General features: G+C 47.5%; 1 protein-coding gene across 9 annotated transcripts in view; it reads right to left on the bottom strand.

Annotated features, from left to right (window-relative positions):
- cyfip1 (cytoplasmic FMR1 interacting protein 1) overlaps window positions 1-26,885 on the bottom strand; it is an 85,876-nt gene extending 58,991 nt beyond the window's left edge. For 2 of the 9 annotated variants that reach the window (XM_029695340.1, XM_029695346.1), the window contains exons 1-6: window positions 17,087-17,203; window positions 16,542-16,631; window positions 14,154-14,231; window positions 12,640-12,741; window positions 9,773-9,954; window positions 3,631-3,727 (exon numbers count right to left, since the gene is read on the bottom strand). In XM_029695340.1, coding sequence (XP_029551200.1) covers window positions 3,631-3,727; window positions 9,773-9,954; window positions 12,640-12,741; window positions 14,154-14,231; window positions 16,542-16,631; window positions 17,087-17,203 — 666 coding nt within the window. Of the gene's footprint in view, window positions 1-2,844; window positions 2,954-3,630; window positions 3,728-9,772; window positions 9,955-12,639; window positions 12,742-13,810; window positions 13,879-14,153; window positions 14,232-16,541; window positions 16,632-17,022; window positions 17,034-17,086; window positions 17,211-26,669 lie in introns of those variants that run through there. The other 7 variants (XM_029695341.1, XM_029695342.1, XM_029695343.1 and 4 more) reach the window with 7 other exon arrangements.
- Between the last annotated feature and the right edge of the window lie 237 nt (window positions 26,886-27,122).

Raw genomic sequence — 27,122 nt, 5'->3', positions numbered from 1 at the left:
TAATAAAGCCTCTCTTGAAAAAGCCGAATCTTGACCCAGAAATTATAAAAAACTATCGGCCTATATCGAATCTTCCATTCCTCTCAAAAATTTTAGAAAAAGCTGTTGCACAGTAACTCACTGCCTTCCTGAAGACAAACAATGTATACGAAACGCTTCAGTCTGGTTTTAGACCCCATCATAGCACTGAGACTGCACTTGTGAAGGTGGTAAATGACCTTTTAATGACGTCAGACCGAGGCTCTGCATCTGTCCTCGTGCTCCTAGATCTTAGTGCCGCTTTTGATACCATCGATCACCACATTCTTTTGGAGAGATTGGAAACCCAAATTGGTCTACATGGACAAGTTCTGGCCTGGTTTAGATCTTATCTGTCGGAAAGATATCAGTTTGTCTCTGTGAATGGTTTGTCCTCTGACAAATCAATTGTACATTTCGGTGTTCCTCAAGGTTCCGTTTTAGGACCACTATTGTTTTCACTATATATTTTACCTCTTGGGGATGTCATTCGAAAACATAATGTTAAATTTCACTGCTATGCGGACGACACACAGCTGTACATTTCAATGAAACATGGTGAAGCTCCAAAATTGCCCTCGCTAGAAGCCTGTGTTTCAGACATAAGGAAGTGGATGGCTGCAAACTTTCTACTTTTAAACTCGGACAAAACAGAGATGCTTGTTCTAGGTCCCAAGAAACAAAGAGATCTTCTGTTGAATCTGACAATTAATCTGGATGGTTGTACAGTCGTCTCAAATAAAACTGTGAAGGACCTCGGCGTTACTCTGGACCCTGATCTCTCTTTTGAAGAACATATCAAGACTGTTTCAAGGACAGCTTTTTTCCATCTACGTAACATTGCAAAAATCAGAAACTTTCTGTCCAAAAATGACGCAGAAAAATGAATCCATGCTTTTGTTACTTCTAGGCTGGACTACTGCAATGCTCTACTTTCCGGCTACCCGGATAAAGCACTAAACAAACTTCAGTTAGTGCTAAATACGGCTGCTAGAATCCTGACTAGAACCAAAAAATTTGATCATATTACTCCAGTGCTAGCCTCCCTACACTGGCTTCCTGTTAAGACAAGGGCTGATTTCAAGGTTTTACTGCAAACCTACAAAGCATTACATGGGCTTGCTCCTACCTATCTTTCCGATTTGGTCCTGCCGTACATACCTACACGTACGCTACGGTCACAAGACGCAGGCCTCCTAATTGTCCCTAGAATTTCTAAGCAAACAGCTGGAGGTAGGGCTTTCTCCTATAGAGCTCCATTTTTATGGAATGGTCTGCCTACCCATGTGAGAGACGCAGACTCAGTCTCAACCTTTAAGTCTTTACTGAAGACTTATCTCTTCAGTAGGTCCTATGATTAAGTGTAGGTCCTATGATTAAGTCTGGCCCAAGAGTGTGAAGGTGAACGGAAAGGCTGGAGCAACGAACCGCCCTTGCTGTCTCTGCCTTGCCGGTTCCCCTCTTTCCACTGGGATTCTCTGCCTCTAACCCTATTACAGGGGCTGAGTCACTGACTTACTGGTGTTCTTCCATGCCGTCCATGGGAGGGGTGCGTCACTTGAGTGGGTTGAGTCACTGACGTGGTCTTCCTGTCTGGGTTGGCGCCCCCCTTGGGTTGTGCCATGGCGGAGATTTTTGTGGGCTATACTCGGCCTTGTCTTCGGACGGTAAGTTGGTGGTTGTAGACATCCCTCTAGTGGTGTGGGGGCTGTGCTTTGGCAAAGTGGGTGGGGTTATATCCTGCCTGTTTGGCCCTGTCCGGGGGTATCATCGGATGGGGCCACAGTGTCTTCTGATCCCTCCTGTCTCAGCCTCCAGTATTTATGCTGCAGTAGTTTATGTGCCGGGGGGCTAGGGTCAGTCTGTTTCATCTGGAGTATTCTCTTGTCTTATCCGGTGTCCTGTGTGAATTTAAATATTCTCTCTCTAATTCTCTCTTTCTTTCTTTCTCTCTCTCGGAGGACCTGAGCCCTAGGACCATGCCTCGGGACTACCTGGCATGATGACTCCTTGCTGTCCCCAGTCCACCTGGCCATGCTGCTGCTCCAGTTTCAACTGTTCTGCCTGCGGCTACGGAACCCTGACCTGTTCACCGGACGTGCTTGTTGCATGCTGGTCATTTATGAACATTTTAACATCTTGACCATGTTCTGTTATAATATCCACCCGGCACAGCCAGAAGAGGACTGGCCACCCCTCATAGCCTGGTTCCTCTCTAGGTTTCTTCCTAGGTTTTTGGCCTTTTTAGGGAGTTTTTCCTAGGGAGTTTTCCTAGCCACCGTGCCTCTTTCACATGCATTGCTTGCTGTTTGGGGTTTTAGGCTGGGTTTCTGTACAGCACTTTGAGATTTCAGCTGATAGACGAAGGGCTATATAAATAAATTTGATTTTGTATTTTTTTTTTGTTGTGTGACAAAACTGCACATTTAAAAGTGGCCTTTTATTGTACCCAGCACAAAGTGCACCTGTGTAATGATCGTGCTGTTTAATCAGCTTCTTGATATGCCACACCTGTCAGGTGGATGGATCATCTTGGCAAAGGAGGAATGCTCACTAACAGGGATGTAAACTAATGTGAGCACAACATTTTAGAGAAATAAGCTTTTTGTGATTGTGGAACATTTCTGGGATCTTTTTATTTCAGCTGATGAAACATGAGACCAACACTTTATATGTTGTGTTTATATTGTTGTTTAGTATAGCTAGCTATTAATGCTGGAAGTGTAGCCAACCCTATTAAAATATTTATGTAATTATTGTTAGCTAAAAAACAGTAATGTTGGCTGGTGATGTCATGGAGATCAAATGGCCAGGTGTGTGTTTTACCTGAGTGATCTTGTTGTGGTTGGCCAGGTGTATGTGTGAGTGATCTTGTTGTGGTTGGCCAGGTGTGTGTGTTACCTGAGTGATCTTGTTGTGGTTGGCCAGGTGTGTGTGTTACCTGAGTGATTTTGTTGTGGTTGGCCAGGTGTATGTGTGAGTGATCTTGTTGTGGTTGGCCAGGTGTGTGATTTACCTGAGTGATCTTGTTGTGGTTGGCCAGGTGTGTGTGTGAGTGATCTTGTTGTGGTTGGCCAGGTGTGTGTGTTACCTGAGTGATCTTGTTGTGGTTGGCCAGGTGTGTGTGTTACCTGGGTAATCTTGTTGTGGTTGGCCAGGTGTGTGTGTTACCTGGGTGATCTTGTTGTGGTTGGCCAGGTGTGTGTGTTTTACCTGAGTGATCTTGTTGTGGTTGGCCAGGTGTGTGTGTTTTACCTGAGTGATCTTGTTGTGGTTGGCCAGGTGTGTGTGTTACCTGAGTGATCTTGTTGTGGTTGGCCAGGTGTGTGTGTTACCTGAGTGATCTTGTTGTGGTTGGCCAGGTGTGTGTTTTACCTGAGTGATCTTGTTGTGGTTGGCCAGGTGTGTGTTTTACCTGAGTGATCTTGTTGTGGTTGGCCAGGTGTGTGTTTTACCTGAGTGATCTTGTTGTGGTTGGCCAGGTGTGTGTGTTACCTGAGTGATCTTGTTGTGGTTGGCCAGGTGTGTGTGTGAGTGATCTTGTTGTGGTTGGCCAGGTGTGTGTGTTACCTGAGTGATCTTGTTGTGGTTGGCCAGGTGTGTGCGTTTTACCTGAGTGATCTTGTTGTGGTTGGCCAGAAACATGGAGAGATTCTGAGACTCCTGGATGGACGAGGGCTCTGACATCTTCCTGAGGAACTGGGCAGCTCTACAGGGGGGAGAGGAGAGGGAGAGGGAGAGGGAGAGGGAGGGGAGAGGGAGCAAAATTAAGGAAAGATTTGACTATGTACAGACTCATTGAGCATAACCTTGCTATTGAGAAATAGGCAGACCTGGCTCTCAAGAGAAGACAGGCTATGTGCACACTGCCCACAAAATGAGGTGGAAACTTGAGGTGCACTTCCTAACCTCCTGCCCAAATGTATGACCATATATTACTTTAACAATGTAAACACACGTTTCACATGCTTTAACAATGTAAACACACGTTTCACATGCTTTAACAATGTAAACACACGTTTCACATGCTTTAACAATGTAAACACACGTTTCACATGCTTTAACAATGTAAACACACGTTTCACATGCTTTAACAATGTAAACACACGTTTCACATGCTTTAACAATGTAAACACACGTTTCACATGCTTTAACAATGTAAACACACGTTTCACATGCTTTAACAATGTAAACGCACGTTTCACATGCTTCACATGCCAATAAAGCCCCTTGAATTGAACTGAGGGAGGGAGAGAGAGAGGGGGAGGGAGAGAGAGAGGGGGAGAGAGAGAGGGAGAGAGGAGAGGGAGGGAGAGAGGAGAGGGAGGGGGAGAGAGAGGGGGAGAGAGAGAGGGAGGGGGAGAGGAGAGGGAGAGAGTGATAGAGAACAGAGAGATGAGCCCAGAGGGAGGTTATTCAACCAATATCAACACAGACAGACATGTTTTTTTGTCTCTTCCTGTGGTGATTTCAATGACAAGGAATACGTCCAAAGCTGAGGCTTGAATACACAATCTAAATGTTTATTACAACATGACGGTTGCCATAAAAATCAGCGTATGAGGTGGAAACAAAACAAACGTTTAACCCTAACCCATCAGTGTAAATCATCCACACCCACACCTGGCTTCTATTTCAAAGGGAATTGCATATGTCACATGATTAAGCAAGAAAAAAACCCAGAAAATCTATGAATCAGCAGAATAGAAAGCATGACCTCGATTAAATACCAAATATACAAAAGCAGAGAAATATCATAAATTATTGCTTTTAAATATTACCATGTGAACATTTCCTCAGATTGTAGTTGTAGGGAGCTGGAGTGACCACTAGATGGAGGTATGGAATACCAATAACAGGAACTAGTTACTGAAAACACTGATATAACTATTCTTTATTCCTGCCTGATGGGTGGAGAGTTTTTAAATAGAACATCCACCTGCATTCTCTCTGGACAAGACTACGTTCAAAAAGACCACCCTTACGTGAAGGTTTACCTGCTGTATTGAACAGAAGGACATGGAGGAGACGGGCCTCTCAGAAGCACCCCTACGTGAAGGTTTATCTGCTGTATTGAACAGAAACCATGGAGGAGACGGGCCTCTCAGAAGCACCCCTACGTGAAGGTTTATCTGCTGTATTGAACAGAAGGACATGGAGGAGACGGGCCTCTCAGAAGCACCCCTACGTGAAGGTTTACCTGCTGTATTGAACAGAAGGACATGGAGGAGACGGGCCTCTCAGAAGCACCCCTACGTGAAGGTTTACCTGCTGTATTGAACAGAAGGACATGGAGGAGACGGGCCTCTCAGAAGCACCCCTACGTGAAGGTTTATCTGCTGTATTGAACAGAAACCATGGAGGAGACGGGCCTCTCAGAAGCACCCCTACGTGAAGGTTTATCTGCTGTATTGAACAGAAGGACATGGAGGAGACGGGCCTCTCAGAAGCACCCCTACGTGAAGGTTTACCTGCTGTATTGAACAGAAACCATGGAGGAGACGGGCCTCTCAGAAGCACCCCTACGTGAAGGTTTATCTGCTGTATTGAACAGAAACCATGGAGGAGACGGGCCTCTCAGAAGCACCCTTACGTGAAGGTTTATCTGCTGTATTGAACAGAAGGACATGGAGGAAACGGGCCTCTCAGAAGCACCCCTACGTGAAGGTTTATCTGCTGTATTGAACAGAAACCATGGAGGAGACGGGCCTCTCAGAAGCACCCCTACGTGAAGGTTTACCTGCTGTATTGAACAGAAACCATGGAGGAGACGGGCCTCTCAGAAGCACCCCTACGTGAAGGTTTATCTGCTGTATTGAACAGAAACCATGGAGGAGACGGGTGACTCGGACTCTGAGAAATGACAGCCCTCTTATCATCATCACAGGAACTCGGTGCATTACTTACTAAACATGCAGCACACTGCCACTTAGCAGACAAAAATGTCCTCCTCCTTTAATAAAACTGCTTTACACTAGAGTGGCATCACCACTGCTACACCTCCAGGGGGCATGAGAGGGAGCAGGACAGAAGAGTTTCAACTTCCTTGGTGTCCACATCACCAACAAACTATCATGGTCCAAAACACACCAAGACAGTTGTGAAGAGACTGAAAAGATTTGGCATGGGCCCCCAGATCCTCAAAAGGTTCTACAGCTGCACCATCGAGAGCATCCTGACCGGTTGCATCACTGCCTGGTATGGCAACTGCTCGGCATCTGACCGTAAGGCGCTACAGAGGGTGGTGCGTACGGCCCAGTACATCACTGGGGCCAAGCTTCCTGCCATCCAGGACCTATATAATAGGCTGTGTCAGAGGAAAGCCATAAAATTGTCAGACTCCAGTCACCCAAGTTATAGACTGTTTTCTCTGAAACCGCACGGCAAGCGGTACCGGAGCGCCAAGTCTAGGACCAAAAGGTTCCTCAACAGCTTTTACCCCCAAGCCATTAGACTGCTGAACAATTCATAAAAATCGCCACCGGACAATTTACATTGACCCCCCCTTATACACTGCTGCTACTCACTGTTTACTTTTCAGGGAAGTTAGAAACCAATATACACAGGCAGTTAGAAAAGCCAAGACTAGCTTTTTCAAGCAGAAATTTGCTTCCTGCAACACAAACTCAAAAAGTTCTGGGACATTGTAAAGTCCTTGGAGAATAAGAGCACCTCCTCCCAACTGCCCACTGCACTGAGACTAGGAAACACTGTCACCACCGATAAATCCACGATAATTGAGAATTTCAATAAGCATTTTTCTACAGCTGGCCATGCTTTCCACCTGGCTACCCCTACCCCGGCCAACAGCACTGCACCCCCCACAGCTACTCGCCCAAGCCTTCCCCATTTCTCCTTCTCCCAAATCCAGTCAGCTGATGTTCTGAAAGAGCTGCAAAATCTGGACCCCTACAAATCAGCCGGGCTAGACAATCTGGACCCTTTCTTTCTAAAATTATCTGCCAAATTGTTGCAACCCCTATTACTAGCCTGTTCAACCTCTCTTTCGTGTCGTCTGAGATTCCCAAAGATTGGAAAGCAGCTGCTGTCATCCCCCTCTTCAGAGGGGACACTCTTGACCCGAACTGCTACAGACCTATATCTATCCCGGATCTCAACCCCATTGCGCATGTCTGGGACCTGTTGGATTTACTTATGTAAATGTGATATTTTCCGTTTTTAAATTTGCTAACATTTAAAATAGAAGAAAATGTTTTTACTTTGTCATTATGGGGAATTGTGTGTAGATTGATGAGGGGAAAAAACATTTATTCTATTTTAGAATAAGGCTGTAACGTAACAAAACGTGGAAAAGTTCAAGGGGACTGAATATTTTACGAATGCACTGTACATACAAAACATATATGGGGGATTGGAAATGATGCAGACAATTACATTGGTAGGAGCCACAATCTATCTGCAATATTAAATCTGATCTAAAAAAACTAAATAATAATAATAATAACATTTTAAATAGCCAGAGCCCAATGGTATGGGAAACTGGGCCCAGAATATTTTATACAATGTTTCCAGTTTGTTGCAGACAGGCCATGCATAGCCAATGTGATTTATAGGATGTTTATTTTTATCAGGATAGTTTCCACCTGCAGCCTGCATTGTTTGTTTTTTTTGTTGGCTTTATGTAGGCAATTTTTTTTTACATAGTTGGCAATGGCAATAGGGGGTTCCTGAGTGGCGCAGCGGTCTAAGGCACTGCATCTCAGTGCTAGAGGCGTCACTAGACCCTGGTTCGATTCCAGGCTGTATCACAACCGGCCACGATTAGGAGTCCCATAGGGCGACGCACAATTGGCCCAGCGTCGTCCGGGTTAGGGTTTGGCCGGGGTAGGCCGTCATTGTAATTAAGAATTTGTTGTTAACTGAATTGCCTAATTAAATAAAGGTTAAATAAAAAAATTACAAAATTAGAAGTTACTTTAAGATTTGTATCATTTTCATGTAGATAGAATTTAGATTAACCACATGAGAATGGTTTTGAGATACAAAGACTATTATGAGTTAAATGGAACTGTTCAACGAAAATGTGCTGCATATATAAATCATAACTGGCAAGCAGATTGGTAGAAATGGTACAATAAATTGACAATCCAAACGGAAAAGACCTGCCGACCCGTGCTATAGCCTATTACTGACAACTTCAGGAGCGGCAGAGTCGGCTAAGGCCAACAGCAGTGGGAGGAGGAGGGTCGGAAAAGGTTATTTTCATCTGGTTAAGCTATCTTGATCTCTGGCTCCCTCTTGAGTCATTTGTGTGTAGTAATTATTTAATCAAACAGCGTGCTTAATTAAAGCATCAGACATGCTCGGTACGTATAGTTGGTTTTATAAAAAAACATAGGGTGTGTCTATATAAGGACAAAATACACGTTAAAATATTTTCACCAATCGACCATGATTTGTTTTAGTTGGGGACAAATACAAAGATATGTCAATAGAATAATAGGTACACCTGGTCCGACAGTACTCTACAAACGCAGCTAGTTTATAGTGTATTACTGTCAAATGGTCTGGCAGTAGACTACAAGTGCAGCTAGTCTATAGTGTATTACTGCTAGATGGTCCGGCAGTAGGCTACAAGTGCAGCTAGTCTATAGTGTATTACTGGTCAAATGGTCCGGCAGTAGGCTACAAGTGCAGCTAGTCTATAGTGTATTACTGGTCAAATGGTCCGGCAGTAGGCTACATGTGCAGCTAGTCTATAGTGTATTACTGGTCAAATGGTCCGGCAGTAGGCTACATGTGCAGCTAGTCTATAGTGTATTACTGGTCAAATGGTCCGGCAGTAGGCTACAAGTGCAGCTAGTCTATAGTGTATTACTGGTCAAATGGTCCGGCAGTAGGCTACAAGTGCAGCTAGTCTATAGTGTATTACTGGTCAAATGGTCCGGCAGTAGGCTACAAGTGCAGCTAGTCTATAGTGTATTACTGGTCAAATGGTCCGGCAGTAGGCTACAAGTGCAGCTAGTCTATAGTGTATTACTGGTCAAATGGTCCAGCAGTAGGCTACAAGTGCAGCTAGTCTATAGTGTATTACTGGTCAAATGGTCCGGCAGTAGGCTACAAGTGCAGCTAGTCTATAGTGTATTACTGGTCAAATGGTCCGGCAGTAGGCTACAAGTGCAGCTAGTCTATAGTGTATTACTGCTAGATGGTCCGGCAGTATGTCAGATGGTCCGGCAGTAGGCTACAAGTGTAGTCTATAGAGTATTACTGTCAGATGAACAGGATGATTTTGATGCGCCATGGGTGCTGTTCAGAAGTAGTTTAATAGGCTACCTGCAATGCCAGAGTTGTGGGTTCAATTCCCACGGGGGACCAGTACGAATGAAAATGTATGCACTCACTACTGTAGTGGCTCTGGATAGGAGAGTCTGCTAAATGACTCACTACTGTAGTGTCTCTGGATCAGAGAGTCTGCTAAATGACTCACTACTGTAGTGGCTCTGGATCAGAGAGTCTGCTAAATGACTCACTACTGTAGTGGCTCTGGATCAGAGAGTCTGCTAAATGACTCACTACTGTAGTGGCTCTGGATCAGAGAGTCTGCTAAATGACTCACTACTGTAGTGGCTCTGGATCAGAGAGTCTGCTAAATGACTCACTACTGTAGTGGCTCTGGATCAGAGAGTCTTCTAAATGACTCACTACTGTAGTGGCTCTGGATAAGAGACTACTGTGTGTGTGGTGTGTGTGTGTGTGTGTGTGTGTGTGTGTGTGTGTGTGTGTACAGTACCGTTTGTAGGCAGAGTGGTCGTTCTTGACGCTACACTTCATGTTCTTGAGTTCGTCGAGCACAGCGAACATGTTGATGAACTTCCCCAAGGTGAGGAGGTAGGCCTCAGAGACAAAGTCCTTCCTCCTTTCAGCGTGGCAGAGACGACGCACCTCCCCACAGAACCGGTCTATAGCCGTTCGCTGAAGAGGAGAAACGGAGGGTCACTATCGATGTCAAAAGAGAGCACATTAAAGATGCATTGCTTTAATAGGGCCAACTGAGTAAAACTACCAAGACTGCAACATGGAAAACTGTATTAATGTGTTTACAATGTTACTCAGTGACCAGTGTTTTCCACTTCATTAATTAACTAGGCTTCTTTTCATTTAAAACTTTCAATTCGCCAGTCACCAAACAGGTCGCCCACACCACCACCAAACAGGTCACCCAGCCCACACCACCACCAAACAGGTCACCCAGCCCACACCACCCAACAGGTCGCCCAGCCCCCACCACCAAACAGGTCACCCAGCCCCCACCACCAAACAGGTCGCCCAGCCCCCACCACCAAACAGGTCGCCCACACCACCACCAAACAGGTCACCCAGCCCCCACCACCAAACAGGTCACCCAGCCCCCACCACCAAACAGGTCGCCCACACCACCACCAAACAGGTCACCCAGCCCACACCACCAACAAACAGGTCACCCACACCACCAACAAACAGGTCACCCAGCCCACACCACCCAACAGGTCGCCCAGCCCCCACCACCAAACAGGTCGCCCAGCCCCCACCACCAAACAGGTCACCCAGCCCCCACCACCAAACAGGTCGCCCACACCACCACCAAACAGGTCACCCAGCCCACACCACCAACAAACAGGTCACCCAGCCCCCACCACCACCCAACAGGTCGCCCAGCCCCCACCACCACTCAACAGGTCGCCCAGCCCCCACCACCACCCAACAGGTCGCCCAGCCCCCACCACCACCCAACAGGTCGCCCAGCCCCCACCACCACCCAACAGGTCGCCCAGCCCCCACCACCACCCAACAGGTCGCCCAGCCCCCACCACCACCCAACAGGTCGCCCAGCCCCCACCACCACCCAACAGGTCGCCCAGCCCCCACCACCACCCAACAGGTCGCCCAGCCCCCACCACCACCCAACAGGTCGCCCAGCCCCCACCACCACCCAACAGGTCGCCCAGCCCCCACCACCACCCAACAGGTCGCCCAGCCCCCACCACCACCCAACAGGTCGCCCAGCCCCCACCACCACCCAACAGGTCGCCCAGCCCCCACCACCACCCAACAGGTCGCCCAGCCCCCACCACCACCCAACAGGTCGCCCAGCCCCCACCACCACCCAACAGGTCACCCAGCCCCCACCACCACCCAACAGGTCACCCAGCCCCCACCACCACCCAACAGGTCACCCAGCCCCCACCACCACCCAACAGGTCACCCAGCCCCCACCACCACCCAACAGGTCACCCAGCCCCCACCACCACCCAACAGGTCACCCAGCCCCCACCACCACCCAACAGGTCACCCAGCCCCCACCACCCAACAGGTCACCCAGCCCCCACCACCCAACAGGTCACCCAGCCCACCACCACCCAACAGGTCACCCAGCCCACCACCACCCAACAGGTCGCCCAGCCCCCACCACCCAACAGGTCGCCCAGCCCCCACCACCCAACAGGTCACCCAGCCCACCACCCAACAGGTCACCCAGCCCCCACCACCCAACAGGTCACCCAGCCCCCACCACCCAACAGGTCACCCAGCCCCCACCACCCAACAGGTCACCCAGCCCACCACCACCCAACAGGTCGCCCAGCCCCCACCACCCAACAGGTCACCCAGCCCACCACCCAACAGGTCACCCAGCCCCCACCACCCAACAGGTCACCCAGCCCCCACCACCCAACAGGTCACCCAGCCCACCACCCAACAGGTCACCCAGCCCACCACCCAACAGGTCACCCAGCCCCCACCACCCAACAGGTCACCCAGCCCACACCACCCAACAGGTCACCCAGCCCACCACCCAACAGGTCACCCAGCCCCCACCACCCAACAGGTCACCCAGCCCCCACCACCCAACAGGTCACCCAGCCCCCACCACCCAACAGGTCACCCAGCCCCCACCACCCTCTCGGCCAAGGCAATTTTACCCACATAAATACACTCAGAACAGGTAGCCTACATTCAATATAAGTGTTCACAGATCATGTGACATTAAACACTAGCCTTCTTTCCTTACATGAATGACATTAACGACAGTGGTATTTGTCAATAAAGCATTTAACAAATGAATTAAAACATTGAACTTAAACCCTGTACGAATTCATGGATCATGGAGAACTCCAAGAAAACAAATAAAGCCCGGGACCTATGATGTCTTAATCCGGACCTGCATTTAGCTCCCAAATACTGGTAGATAAATAAAGCCCGGGCCGTATGATGTCTTAATCCGACCCTGCATTTAGCTCCCAAATACTGGTAGGATACTGCTGCTTTTTGACGATTCTCTGCAGATAAATTCAAAAACATTCGATGAAGACGTTGAATCCTCACTGCAGGAACAATAGGTAGTGGAGAGAGAGCCTCATTCTGCAGTACCAATAACAGAATTTTTTGCAAAATCAACAATTGCCCCTCATGTTATGCGAGGGCTTGCATTTTTGACCCAGGGATGTGTGTGCTTTAGGGACTTCTAACAGAATGTGACTGGCAGAACGGGTGTTGTATGTGGAGGATGAGGGCTGTAGTAGATATCTCAGATCTGTGAGGCCTAAGAGGGTTTTATAAATAAGGTCTGGTTGGTGTGACAGAGAGAGAGAGGTGAGGGTACCTCCGGCTGATTGGTGTTACCTGGAAGTACATAAAGTTCATGAGCTTGGTGACCTCAGGCTCCAGCACCTCCACTGTCTTCTCATAGATCTCCACTCTGTTGGGCTGTTCATTACACTTCACCTGATAGAGGACGGAAGACACGGGGAATCATGAGCAATACACTCATTACACTTCACCTGATAGAGGACGGAAGACACGGGGAATCATGAGCAATACACTCATTACACTTCACCTGATAGAGGACGGAAGACACGGGGGATCATGAGCAATACACACGGGGGGGATCATGAGCAATACACATGGGGGATCATGAGCAATACACATGGGGGATCATGAGCAATACACATGGGGGGGATCATGAGCAATACACATGGGGGATCATGAGCAATACACATAGGGGGGGGGATCATGAGCAATACACATAGGGGGGATCATGAGCAATACACATAGGGGGGGATCATGAGCAATACACATAGGGGGGGATCATGAGCAATACACATAGGGGGGGATCATGAGCAATACACATAGGGGGGGATCATGAGCAATACACATGGGGGATCATGAGCAATACACATGGGGGGATCATGAGCAATGTCCTTGTATGAAGATCCACAATAGTTTGCAACTACAATGAAAAAATGGATTGCAATGTTAGAGTTATGTGGAGTATCAGATCAGCCTCAGCCATGCTGTGGTTACCTGTGGGATAGCGTGAGAGCAGTATATCAGTCAGCCATGCTGTGGTTACCTGTGGGATAGCATGAGAGCAGTATATCAGTCAGCCATGCGGTGGTTACCTGTGGGATAGCGTGAGAGCAGTATATCAGTCAGCCATGCTGTGGTTACCTGTGGGATAGCGTGAGAGCAGTATATCAGTCAGCCATGCGGTGGTTACCTGTGGGATAGCGTGAGAGCAGTATATCAGTCAGCCATGCGGTGGTTACCTGTGGGATAGCGTGAGAGCAGTATATCAGTCAGCCATGCTGTGGTTACCTGTGGGATAGCGTGAGAGCAGTATATCAGTCAGCCATGCGGTGGTTACCTGTGGGATAGCGTGAGAGCAGTATATCAGTCAGCCATGCTGTGGTTACCTGTGGGATAGCGTGAGAGCAGTATATCAGTCAGCCATGCGGTGGTTACCTGTGGGATAGCGTGAGAGCAGTATATCAGTCAGCCATGCGGTGGTTACCTGTGGGATCGCGCGAGAGCAGTATATCAGTCAGCCATGCGGTGGTTACCTGTGGGATAGCGTGAGAGCAGTATATCAGTCAGCCATGCGGTGGTTACCTGTGGGATAGCATGAGAGCAGTATATCAGTCAGCCATGCGGTGGTTACCTGTGGGATAGCGTGAGAGCAGTATATCAGTCAGCCATGCGGTGGTTACCTGTGGGATAGCATGAGAGCAGTATATCAGTCAGCCATGCGGTGGTTACCTGTGGGATAGCGTGAGAGCAGTATATCAGTCAGCCATGCTGTGGTTACCTGTGGGATAGCGTGAGAGCAGTATATCAGTCAGCCATGCGGTGGTTACCTGTGGGATCGCGCGAGAGCAGCTCCTCCATGTGTACAGCATCACAGCATACTCCTGGCCCTCCTCCAGCATCTCATTCTAAAGGAAGACAGTTAAAAGGCTCTCAAACACAATACAGCAGCTAGCCTCTTAGAGGTTCAATACAGCTACTAGCCTCTCAGAGGTTCAATACAGCTACTAGCCTCTCAGAGGTTCAATACAGCTACTAGCCTCTCAGAGGTTCAATACAGCTACTAGCCTCTCAGAGGTTCAATACAGCTACTAGCCTCTCAGAGGTTCAATACAGCTACTAGCCTCTCAGAGGTTCAATACAGCTACTAGCCTCTCAGAGGTTCAATACAGCTACTAGCCTCTCAGAGGTTCAATACAGCTACTAGCCTCTCAGAGGTTCAATACAGCTACTAGCCTCTCAGAGGTTCAATACAGCTACTAGCCTCTCAGAGGTTCAATACAGCTACTAGCCTCTCAGAGGTTCAATACAGCTACTAGCCTCTCAGAGGTTCAATACAGCTACTAGCCTCTCAGAGGTTCAATACAGCTACTAGCCTCTCAGAGGTTCAATACAGCTACTAGCCTCTCAGAGGTTCAATACAGCTACTAGCCTCTCAGAGGTTCAATACAGCTACTAGCCTCTCTCTCAGAGGTTGCTGAGGTATTGTAGTGCTTCAGTGCATTCAGAGCAGCCCTGGTCCCTGTGACTGCTTGTCTGACTAGATGACTGGTTGGCTGACTGACTGGTTGACTGGTTGGCTGCCTGGTTGGCTGCCTGGTTGGTTGGCTGACTGACTAGCTGACTGGTTGGCTGCCTCGTTGGCTGGCTGGTTGGCTGCCTGGTTGGTTGGCTGTCTGGATAGCTGACTGGATAGCTGACTGGTTGGCTGTCTGGTTGGTTGGCTGCCTGGTTGGTTGGTTGGCTGTCTGGGTAGCTGACTGGCTGGCTGCCTGGTTGGCTGTCTGGTTGGCTGCCTGGTTGGTTGGCTGGCTGGCAGCATACAAAGTGCTGTTTGATAGAGCCTTGGCAGGTGGGCAGGCGCTCTGAAACATCACTAACTGAGTACAAAGCACCACTATTCACCATTATTCCCCTACTAAAGCAGACATGTCACAGTGCAGCAGAGAGACCTGGGGGGTGTCCCAAATGGCATTCTATTCCCTATATAGTGCACTACTTTAGACCAGAACCCTATATAGTGCACTAATTTAGACCAGAGCCATAGGGGTCTATATAGGGAATAGGGTGCCATTTGTGATGCGGACCAAGAGGTTGGCCTGGGTCCTCGTTCCTGTCACAGGGACACAGCCAAGTCTCCTCAGGCTTATTTCACCCATATAAACCCTAATAAATCCTTATTCACCCTATAAACCGTCCCACCAGCTCTCTCTCTAACTCTACCCTTCTCTCTGTCTAACTCTACCCCTCTCTCTCTCTAACTCTACCCTTCTCTCTCTCTCTAACTCTACCCTTCTCTCTCTCTCTCTAACTCTACCCTTCTCTCTCTCTAACTCTACCCTTCTCTCTCTCTTCTCTCTCTAACTCTACCCTTCTCTCTCTCTTCTCTCTCTAACTCTACCCTTCTCTCTCTCTCTCTAACTCTACCCTTCTCTCTCTCTCTCTAACTCTACCCTTCTCTCTCTCTCTCTAACTCTACCCTTCTCTCTCTCTCTCTAACTCTACCCTTCTCTCTCTCTGTCTAACTCTACCCTTCTCTCTCTCTGTCTAACTCTACCCTTCTCTCTCTGTCTAACTCTACCCTTCTCTCTCTGTCTAACTCTACCCTTCTCTCTCTGTCTAACTCTACCCTTCTCTCTCTGTCTAACTCTACCCTTCTCTCTCTGTCTAACTCTACCCTTCTCTCTCTCTGTCTAACTCTACCCTTCTCTCTCTCTGTCTAACTCTACCCTTCTCTCTCTCTGTCTAACTCTACCCTTCTCTCTCTCTGTCTAACTCTACCCTTCTCTCTCTCTGTCTAACTCTACCCTTCTCTCTCTCTGTCTAACTCTACCCTTCTCTCTCTCTGTCTAACTCTACCCTTCTCTCTCTCTGTCTAACTCTACCCTTCTCTCTCTCTAACTCTACCCATCTCTCTCTCTACTCTCTAACTCTACCCATCTCTCTCTCTAACTCTACCCTTCTCTCTCTCTAACTCTACCCTTCTCTCTCTCTAACTCTACCCTTCTCTCTCTCTAACTCTACCCTTCTCTCTCTCTAACTCTACCCTTCTCTCTCTCTCTCTTGTCCCTGTTCTGGGGACTTAGTTTCCCATGTGAAAGTATCAACAGACTAGAGCATTTAGAGGAAGTCAATGAACTGAGTTTATTCATTCCAAAAGGCACAACGAATACATTTTCAATCTATTCATGAGGCTACACATGGAGACTGGTCCTCACCATGCTAGAGTGGACGGTGGCCTGCTCGATATATCTGGCGATCCCCGTCACAAAGGCATTACGGTCTTCAAAGTTGGTGTTGAAGTTGGGCTGTAAAAAGAGATGGGATGTTAGATTGGAATCAAAGGAATTCTACCAGCGAGCTCTCTGCATGGTGGTGTACAGACACGGTGCAAAGGAATACTGTAATTACCTGGTACATGAAGGAGCAGGCCAGGGGCTCGATGCAGGGCTGCTGGTCTGGGAACAGTTCTTACCTGGTACATGAGGGAGCAGGCCAGGGGCTCGATGCTGGTCTGGGAACAGTTCTTACCTGGTACATGAGGGAGCAGGCCAGGGGCTCGATGCTGGTCTGGGAACAGTTCTTACCTGGTACATGAAGGAGCAGGCCAGGGGCTCGATGCTGGTCTGGGAACAGTTCTTACCTGGTACATGAAGGAGCAGGCCAGGGGCTCGATGCTGGTCTGGGAACAGTTCTTACCTGGTACATGAAGGAGCAGGCCAGGGGCTCGATGCAGGGCTGCTGGTCTGAGAACAGTTCTTACCTGGTACATGAGGGAGCAAGGCAGGGGCTCGATGCAAGGCTGCTGGTCTGGGAGAGGCAGCTCCTCCAGAAGGTCCACATTGGACAAAGCATCCTCCAGGGTCACCGTGGACGCCATGATGCTGCTGGAATAACCCACAGATATAGGGGTTAGAGATAGGATGCTGCTGCTGGAACAACCCACAGATATAGGGGTTAGAGATAGGATGCTGCTGCTGGAACAACCCACAGATATAGGGGTTAGAGATAGGATGCTGCTGGAACAACCCACAGATATAGGGGTTAGAGATAGGATGCTGCTGGAACAACCCACAGATATAGGGGTTAGAGATAGGATGCTGCTGGAACAACCCACAGATAAGACGGCCCCGGAGAGGAAGTCTTACGTGTCCCCGACCTATTGTGTTATTTGGTTTGTTTATTTGCAACTTATTGTTTTACTTATTTTGTACATAATGTTGCAGTTACCGTCTCTTATGACCGAAAATAACTTCTAGACATCAGGGCTGCGATTACTCACCACGGACAAGTAGAATCCTTTGTTTTCCTTTCACGACTCTGACCGACGCAAAGGATATACTGCTTTCTCGCGGAAGATTAAACTACCAACTGGACATTAAAAACTGTTACATCTTATGCTTCACGGAGTCGTGGCTGAACGACGACACTATCAGTAAGTAAGGAAAGGGGGATACCTAGTCAGTTGTACAACTGAATGCCTTCAACTGAAATGTGTCTTCCTCATTTAACCCAACCCCTCTAAATCATAGAGGTGCGGGGGGCTGCCTTAATCAACATCCACATCTTCGGCGCCCGGGGAACAGTGGGTTAACTGCCTTGTTCAGGGGCAGAATGACAGATCTGTACCTTGTCAGCTCGGGGATTCGAACTTGCAACCTTTCAGTTACTAACCCAACGCTCTAACCACTAGGCTACCCTGCCGCCAGGGTGGCTAGTTACACGCTATACTGGCAGGATAGAACAGCAGCGTCTGGTAAGACAAGGGGCGGTGGACTATGTAGTTTTGTAAATAACAGCTGGTGCACGATATCTAAGGAAGTCTCGAGTTATTGCTCGCCTAAGGTAGAGTATCTCATGATAAGCTGTAGACCACACAATCAACCTAGAGAGTTTTCATCTGTAGTTTTCGTAGCTGTTTACATACCACCACAGACTGATGCTGGCACTAAGACCGCATTGAATGAGCTGTATTCCGCCATAAGCAAACAAGATAACACTCACCCAGAGGCGGCGCTCCTAGTAGCCGGGGACTTTAATGCAGGGAAACTTAAATCCCTTTACCAAATTTCTATCAACATGTTAAATGTGCAGTGATTAAAAAAAAAGTGGTCAGATGAAGCAGATGCTAAACTACAGGACTGTTTTGCTATCAGACTGGAACATGTTCCGGGATTCTTCCGATGGCATTGAGGAGTACACCACATCAGTATTTGGCTTCATCAATAAGTGCATTGATGACGTCGTCCCCACAGTGACTGTACGTACTTACCCCAACCAGAAGCCATGGATTTCAGGCAACATTTGCACTGAGCTAAAGGGTAGAGCTGCCGCTTTCAAGGTGCGGGACTCTAACCGGGAAGCTTATAAGAAATCCTGCTATGCCCTGCGACGAACCATCAAACAGACAAAGCATCAATACAGGACTAAGATCGAATCGTACTACACCGGCTCTGACGCTCGGCGGATGTGGCAGGGCTTACAAACCATTACAGACTACAAAGGGAAGCACAGCCGAGAGCTGCCCAGTGACATGAGCATATCAGACGAGCTAAACTACTTCTATGCTCGCTTCGAGGCAAATAACACTGAAACATGCATGAGAGCACCAGCTGTTCCGGAAGACTGTGTCATCACGCTCTCCACCGCCGATGTGAGTAAGACCAGGTCAACATTCACAAGGCCGCAGGGCCAGACGGATTACCAGGACGTGTACTGTGAGCATGCACTGACCAACTGGGAAGTGTCTTCACCGACATTTTCAACCTCTCCCTGTCGGAGTCTGTAATACCAACATGTTTTAAGCAGACCACCATAGTCCCTGTGCCCAAGATCATTAAGGTGACCTGCCTAAATGACTACCGACCCGTAGCACTCACGTCTGTAGCCATGAAATGCTTTGAAAGGCTGGTCCTGGCTCACATCAACACCATTATCCCAGAAACCCTAGACCCACTCCAATTTGCATACCGCGTCAACAGATCCACAGATGATGCAATTTCTATTGCACTCCACACTGCCCTATCCCACCTGGACAAAAGGAACACCTATGTGAGAATGCTATTCATTGACTACAGCTCAGCGTTCAACACCATAGTGCCCTCAAAGCTCATCACTAAGCTAAGGATCCTGGGACTAAACACCTCCCTCTGCAACTGGATCCTGGACTTCCTGATGGGTCGCCCCCAGGTGGTAAGGGTAGATGACAACACATCCGCCATGCTGATCCTCAACACAGGGGTCCTTCAGGGGTGCGTGCTCAGTCCCCTCCTGTACTCCCTGTTCACTCATGACTGCATGGCCAGGCACGACTCCAACACCATCATTACATTTGCTGATGACACAACAGTGGTAGGCCTGATCACGATGAGACAGCCTATAGGGAGGAGGTCAGAGACCTGGCCGTGTGGTGCCAGGACAACAACCTCTCCCTCAACGTGATCAAAACAAATGAGATGATTGTGGACTACAGGAAACAGAGGACTGAGCACGCCCCCATTCTCAACGACGGGGCTGTAGTGGAGCAGGTTGAGAGCTTCAAGTTCCTTGGTGTCCACATCCCCAACAAACTAACATAGTCCAAGCACACCAAGAATGTCGTGAAGAGGGCACGACAGAACCAATTAATTACGGACGATTTCAAGTTTTCATAACAATCGGAAATCTGCCTTTTTGGACGCCAATTATGGCTGATTACCTTGCAATCCATGAGGAAACTGCATGGCAGACTGACCACCTGTTACGCGAGTGCAGCGTCAAAATGACCTTGTGACTGCAATGAGCCAAGGTAAGTTGCTAGCTAGCATTAAACTTATCTTATAAAAAACAATCAATCTTCACATAATTACTAGTTAACTACACATGGTTGATGATATTACTAGTTTAACTTGCTTGTCCTGCGTTGCATATAATCAAAGCGGTGCCTGTTAATTTATCATCGAATCACAGCCTACTTCAACTTTGCTAAACGGGTGATGATTTAACAAAAGCACATTCACGAAAAAAGCACTGTCGTTGCACAAATGTACCTAACCATAAACATCAATGCCTTTCTTAAAATCAGTACACAGAAGTATATATTTTTAAACCTGCATATTTAGTTAGAAGAAATTCATGTTAGCAGGCAATATTAACTAGGGAAATTGTGTCACTTCTCTTGTGTTCAGTACAAGCAGAGTCAGGGTATATGCAGCAGTTTGGGCCGCCTGGCTCGTTGCGAACTGTGTTTCTGCCTAACAAAGACCGTAATTAATTTGCCAATGACATAACATTGAAGGTTGTGCAATGTAACAGAAATATTTAGACTTAGGGATGCCACCCGTTAGATAAAATACAGAATGGTTCCTTATTTCACTATAAGAATAAATGTTTTGTTTTCGAAATGATAGTTTCCGGATTTGACCATATTAATGACCAAAGGCTCATATTTCTGTGTGTTCATTATAATTAAGTCTATGATTTGATATTTCATAGAGCAGTCTGACTAAGCGGTGGTAGGCAGCAGCAGCAGGCTCGTAAGCATTCATTCAAACAGCACTTTACTGCGTTTGCGAGCAGCTCCTAGCCAAGCTTACAACTGCGACCTGGCCAAGATAAAGCAAAGCAGTGCGACACAAACAACACAGAGTTTCACATGGAGTAAACAAACATACAGTCAATAACACAATAGAAAAGTATATATACAGTATGTGCAAATGAGGTAAGATTAGGGAGGTAAGGTAATAAATAGGCCATAGTGGCGAAATAATTACAATATAGCAATTAAACACTGGAGTGATAGATGTGCAGAAGATGAATGTGCAAGTAGAGATACTGGGGTGCAAAGGAGCAACAAATAAAATAAATAGCAATATGGGGATGAGGTAGTTGGATGGGCTGTTTACAGATGGGCTATGTACAGGTACAGTGATCGGTAAGCTGTTCTGACAGCTGATGCTTAAAGTTAGTGAGAGAGATATGAGTCTCCTGCTTATGACTTCAAGCCTATCAACTCCCAAGCTTAGGCTGGCAATACTAAAGCGCCTATAAGAAAATCACATAGTCAAAGGTATATGAAATACAAATGGTATAGAGAGAAATAGTCCTATAATTCCTCTAATAACTACAACCTAAAACTTCTTAACTGGGAATATTGAACCACCAGCTTTCATATGTTCTGAGCAAGAAACTTAAACGTTAGCTTTTTACATGGCACATATTGCACTTTTACTTCCTTCTCCAACACTGTTTTTGCATTATTTAATCTAACTGAGACAGGCAGGCTCTGGCACAGCTAGCCCTAACTGAGACAGGCAGGCTGGGGACACAGCTAGCCCTAACTGAGACAGACAGGCTGGGGACACAGCTAGCCCTAACTGAGACAGACAGGCTGGGGACACAGCTAGCCCTAACTGAGACAGACAGGCTGGGGACACAGCTAGCTCTAACTGAGACAGACAGAGCTAGCTGTGTCCCCAGAGCCTGTCTGGCTCAGTTAGAGCTAGCTGTGTCCCCAGAGCCTGTCTGGCTCAGTTAGAGCTAGCTGTGTCCCCAGCCTGTCTGTCTCAGTTAGAGCTAGCTGTGTCCCCAGAGCCTAACTGAGACAGACAGGCTCTGGAGACACAGCTAGCCCTAACTGAGACAGACAGGCTCTGGAGACACAGCTAGCCCTAACTGAGACAGACAGGCTGGGGACACAGCTAGCTCTAACTGAGACAGACAGACAGGCTGGGGACACAGCTAGCTCTAACTGAGACAGACAAACAGGCTGGGGACACAGCTAGCTCTAACTGAGACAGACAGGCTGGAGACACAGCTAGCTCTAACTGAGACAGACAGGCTGGGGACACAGCTAGCTCTAACTGAGACAGACAGGCTCTGGGGACACAGCTAGCTCTAACTGAGACAGACAGGCTGGGGACACAGCTAGCTCTAACTGAGACAGACAGGCTGGGGATAGCCCTAACTGAGACAGACAGGCTCTGGGGACACAGCTAGCTCTAACTGAGACAGACAGGCTCTGGGGACACAGCTAGCCCTAACTGAGACAGACAGGCTGGGGACACAGCTAGCCCTAACTGAGACAGACAGGCTGGGGACACAGCTAGCCCTAACTGAGACAGACAGGCTGGGGACACAGCTAGCCCTAACTGAGACAGACAGGCTGGGGACACAGCTAGCCCTAACTGAGACAGACAGGCTGGGGACACAGCTAGCTCTAACTGAGACAGACAGGCTGGAGACACAGCTAGCTCTAACTGTGACAGACCGGCTCTGGGGACACAGCTAGCCCTAACTGAGACAGACAGACAGGCTGGGGACACAGCTAGGTCTAACTGAGACAGACAGGCTCTGGGGACACAGCTAGCTCTAACTGAGACAGACAGGCTGGGGACACAGCTAGCTCTAACTGAGACAGACAGGCTGGGGACACAGCTAGCCCTAACTGAGACAGACAGGCTGGGGACACAGCTAGCCCTAACTGAGACAGACAGGCTGGGGACACAGCTAGCCCTAACTGAGACAGACAGGCTGGGGACACAGCTAGCTCTAACTGAGACAGACAGGCTGGGGACACAGCTAGCCCTAACTGAGACAGACAGGCTGGGGACACAGCTAGCTCTAACTGAGAAAGACAGGCTCTGGGGACACAGCTAGCTCTAACTGAGACAGACAGGCTCTGGGGACACAGCTAGCCCTAACTGAGAAAGACAGGCTCTGGGGACACAGCTAGCTCTGAGACAGACAGGCTCTGGGGACACAGCTAGCCCTAACTGAGACAGACAGGCTGGGGACACAGCTAGCTCTGAGACAGACAGGCTCTGGGGACACAGCTAGCCCTAACTGAGAAAGACAGAGCTAGCTGTGTCCCCAGAGCCTGTCTTTCTCAGTTAGAGCTAGCTGTGTCCCCAGAGCCTAACTGAGACAGACAGGCTCTGGGGACACAGCTAGCCCTAACTGAGACAGACAGGCTGGGGACACAGAGGGCTCTGGTCTAAACTAGTGCACTATATAGGCAATAGGGTGCAGTTTGGAATGCAACCCCAGAGCACAGTAAAGGCGTCCTCATGCTTCAGTTCGGCTGGCGAACTGAACGAATGTGCTTGCATACTACCTTAAAAGACCTTAGTTATATTGTTGTTTTTCAAGCTGTTTGTCCATTTTGAGACGCCATAGCCAAAATAGTCAGAACTAATCTAAGATAACTCAAGAAATTTGCCATTCATTTAAAACTTTTTGCCAAGGAGGTCTTAGTTGCTCAGTTTTACATCTAACTAGTAATGTAACTAGTAATGTTTGGTTCTGTAACGATTGGCGTCGGGTGATGAAGAAGCGGACCAAAACGCAGCTGGGAGCGAACACATGTTTATTCTTACACTGAATAAAACACGTACACAAAACCAAGAAAATGCCTGATCATTAACTGCTCAACAAAAAGAGACAACAACCCACAAACATCGTGTGGGGAAAGGAACTTAAATGTGATTCCCAATCAGACATAACTAGCGACAGCTGTCTGATTGGAAATCACCCCGAGCCCAACATAGAAATAAACCACAAAGAAAGGCTATAACAAAACATAGAAAATAAACCATAGAAATACCACACCCTGACCAAAATAGCAGAGTTCCCCTGGTCAGGGCGTGACAGGTTCAGTATTTCTCAATGAAAACATGTTCATGAAAATGAGTCGTCTCTCGTTGAATGACAAAGACTTTATTGAAGAATCCCTACTGTTGACCAATCACAGACGAAGGGGAGTAGACTTTCCACTACTGACTTCAGCTTGTCTCCGAACACCCCCCACCCCCTTCAAAAAAATAATCCAACAAAAACTTCACAAAATGTCATCATCATAAATGCACAAACTCTTCCGAACTGTCCAAGCCTGGTTCTGGGTTATAATGACAGACTGCAGCTTGGTCTGGTTCTGGTGAAGCCTGGTTCTGGGTTACACTGACAGACTGCAGCTTGGTCTGGTTCTGGTGAAGCCTGGTTCTGGGTTATACTGACAGACTGCAGCTTGGTCTGGTTCTGGTGAAGCCTGGTTCTGGGTTATAATGACAGACTGCAGCTTGGTCTGGTTCTGGTGAAGCCTGGTTCTGGGTTACACTGACAGACTGCAGCTTGGTCTGGTTCTGGTGAAGCCTGGTTCTGGGTTATAATGACAGACTGCAGCTTGGTCTGGTTCTGGTGAAGCCTGGTTCTGGGTTATAATGACAGACTGCAGCTTGGTCTGGTTCTGGTGAAGCCTGGTTCTGGGTTACACTGACAGACTGCAGCTTGGTCTGGTTCTGGTGAAGCCTGGTTCTGGGTTATACTGACTTGGTCTGGTTCTGGTGAAGCCTGGTTCTGGGTTATACTGACAGACTGCAGCTTGGTCTGGTTCTGGTGAAGCCTGGTTCTGGGTTACACTGACAGACTGCAGCTTGGTCTGGTTCTGGTGAAGCCTGGTTCTGGGTTATACTGACTTGGTCTGGTTCTGGTGAAGCCTGGTTCTGGGTTATATTGACAGACTGCAGCTTGGTCTGGTTCTGGTGAAGCCTGGTTCTGGGTTACACTGACAGACTGCAGCTTGGTCTGGTAGACTAAGCAGCTTACTCAAATCAAGTGTTTTTGGCATTGTAGATTTGTCTTGACCAGAAGCAAAGAGAACCATGTCACTTCTTTACAACAGAACTGGTGCAGCTGCAATAAGTTAGCAGTGGAGGAACCCCCATGTCAGACATATACAAGGTGTGAAATCACAATAAACTCCTTCTGTCAAAATAACCGGTATAACCGGTAATAACCGGTATAACCGGAATGAAACCCCTGTAAATGAATGGATATATCCTACCTACCACCACAACAAATCCAGATATACCGGGGCCCAGATATACCAGGGCCCAGATACAGCAGGGCCCAGATACAGCAGGGCCCAGATACAGCAGGGCCCAGATACACCAGATATACCGGGGCCCAGATGTACAGGGGTCCAGATATACCGGGGCCCAGATATACAGGGGCCCTGTCGGCACCCTCCCCCATCTACAGATGCACTCTTTCACTTCTCCTAAAACAGAAACTCTCCCCTCTCTCTCTCTACTGTGCTTTGCCTGATCATACTAGGAAGGAAGACAGCTGAGCAAACTGAGATCCTTGCTGAAGGGTCACTAGACTTATCTGGTCTCAATACGGAAGTGTTGAGCTTGAAGAGAAGCTTTCCTTTGAAGTGCTTGTGGCGAGTAAATCGCCGAATGGATCCAGCATTGTGGATGTATGCCAAGGAACAACAGCATGGGTTTTTACAGAAACCTGGGACATGCAGCCCGAACTTCACCCAAAACATCTGATACGAGTCATTAGAAACTGATCTAGCCTACTGCACATCCCTTGTCAACACACATCAACAAAGACATTTAGTTCCATCATTTACGTCATTTAGCAGACGCTCTTATCCAAAGCGACTAACAAATTGGTGCATTCACCTTATGATATCCATGAATGCACCAATTTGTATTTACCTAACAGAGATCTGGTTCAAATACATTCCCCTCCCCCTTTTAAAAAAACATCTCATTTCGCAGAGCAATGTGCATGACTTTAGTTCAGAAATAATGATCAAATGTCGACTTTGAAATCTCTATTCCTCAATATAAAAGTCAATTATTTGGAGCACTGGATTAACGTTGTCTTTTGTCATTGGTTTGTCAGTCAACAACCATGATTTGTTTGAAAATGATTCCTGTCCGTCTGCACAGACTGTATATAGACTTATTTTTCTACTGTATCATCGACTTGTTTATTGTATTATTGACTGTATGTTTGTTTTACTCCATGTGTAACTCTGTGTTGTATGTTGTCGAACTGCTTTGCTTTATCTTGGCCAGGTCACAATTGTAAATGAGATCTTGTTCTCAACTAGCCTACCTGGTTAAATAAAGGTTCAGGGTTATATATATATATAATATATAAATACCTGGTTAAATAAAGGTGGAATAAATAAATAAATAGAAAGATTGACTCTCTAAGGGCGGATATACGGAGAGCAGCCTGTTGCGTGTGCCAACATCCTAACTAGTCTGATTAGTCGCTCAGTAAATCAGGCCTACAGAACAGCTTTAGACAAGGACAATGTAGCTGCGGTTAATCTACACGCCCGTTTCTTTCATCAATCAACACAATAAACACACAACTCATTTATTATGCCGTGTAAAGTCGATAAAACTTTACTTTTCTTGTGCACAAAACCCATAAGTAATAAAACAAGGCGAATAAACAAACGACAACACCCATGGAGAAACACTAAACCAGAAAGAAAGATCCCAGGAAGTTAGTCAGGACAACGTTCCCAGCTGACTATAGTAAAGGAACTAGTTACTCACCCCACCTTATCTCCCTGGGAATGTGGTCCTCTTAACCAGATTAAAAACCCTTCTTTAAAACTACTATTCACAATCTGGACGCTCCTTGGAACGCAATGGTAGTAGAAAAGCACAGAGATCCCAGTTTGTAGTCAGTGAAACCTTCCCTTGCCGATGTTACAGAGGAAGCAGGCGAGGATTTGCGCAGACATGGGAGTTTCTGTCCCACTGACTGAAATAAAGATATTGTTCTTCTTCTTTGGTATCGTGGCATTCCTATATCTGTTTCTGCTTGCTGCCACCTACTGTGCGGGAGTGTGGGGTTAATCACGTTACAGTTTGTGATACACCACTATTACATACCACCAACTAATATCTATATACCACTATTACACACCACCATCTATATACCACTATTACACACCACCATCTATATACCACTATTACACACCACCATCTATATACCACTATTAC

This window comes from Salmo trutta, chromosome 17 (assembly GCF_901001165.1).
Source record: "Salmo trutta chromosome 17, fSalTru1.1, whole genome shotgun sequence".
Taxonomy (NCBI): Eukaryota; Metazoa; Chordata; class Actinopteri; order Salmoniformes; family Salmonidae; genus Salmo; species Salmo trutta.
The sequence above is the reverse complement of the archived record's forward strand: the minus strand, read 5'-3'. Positions and strand labels throughout refer to the sequence as shown.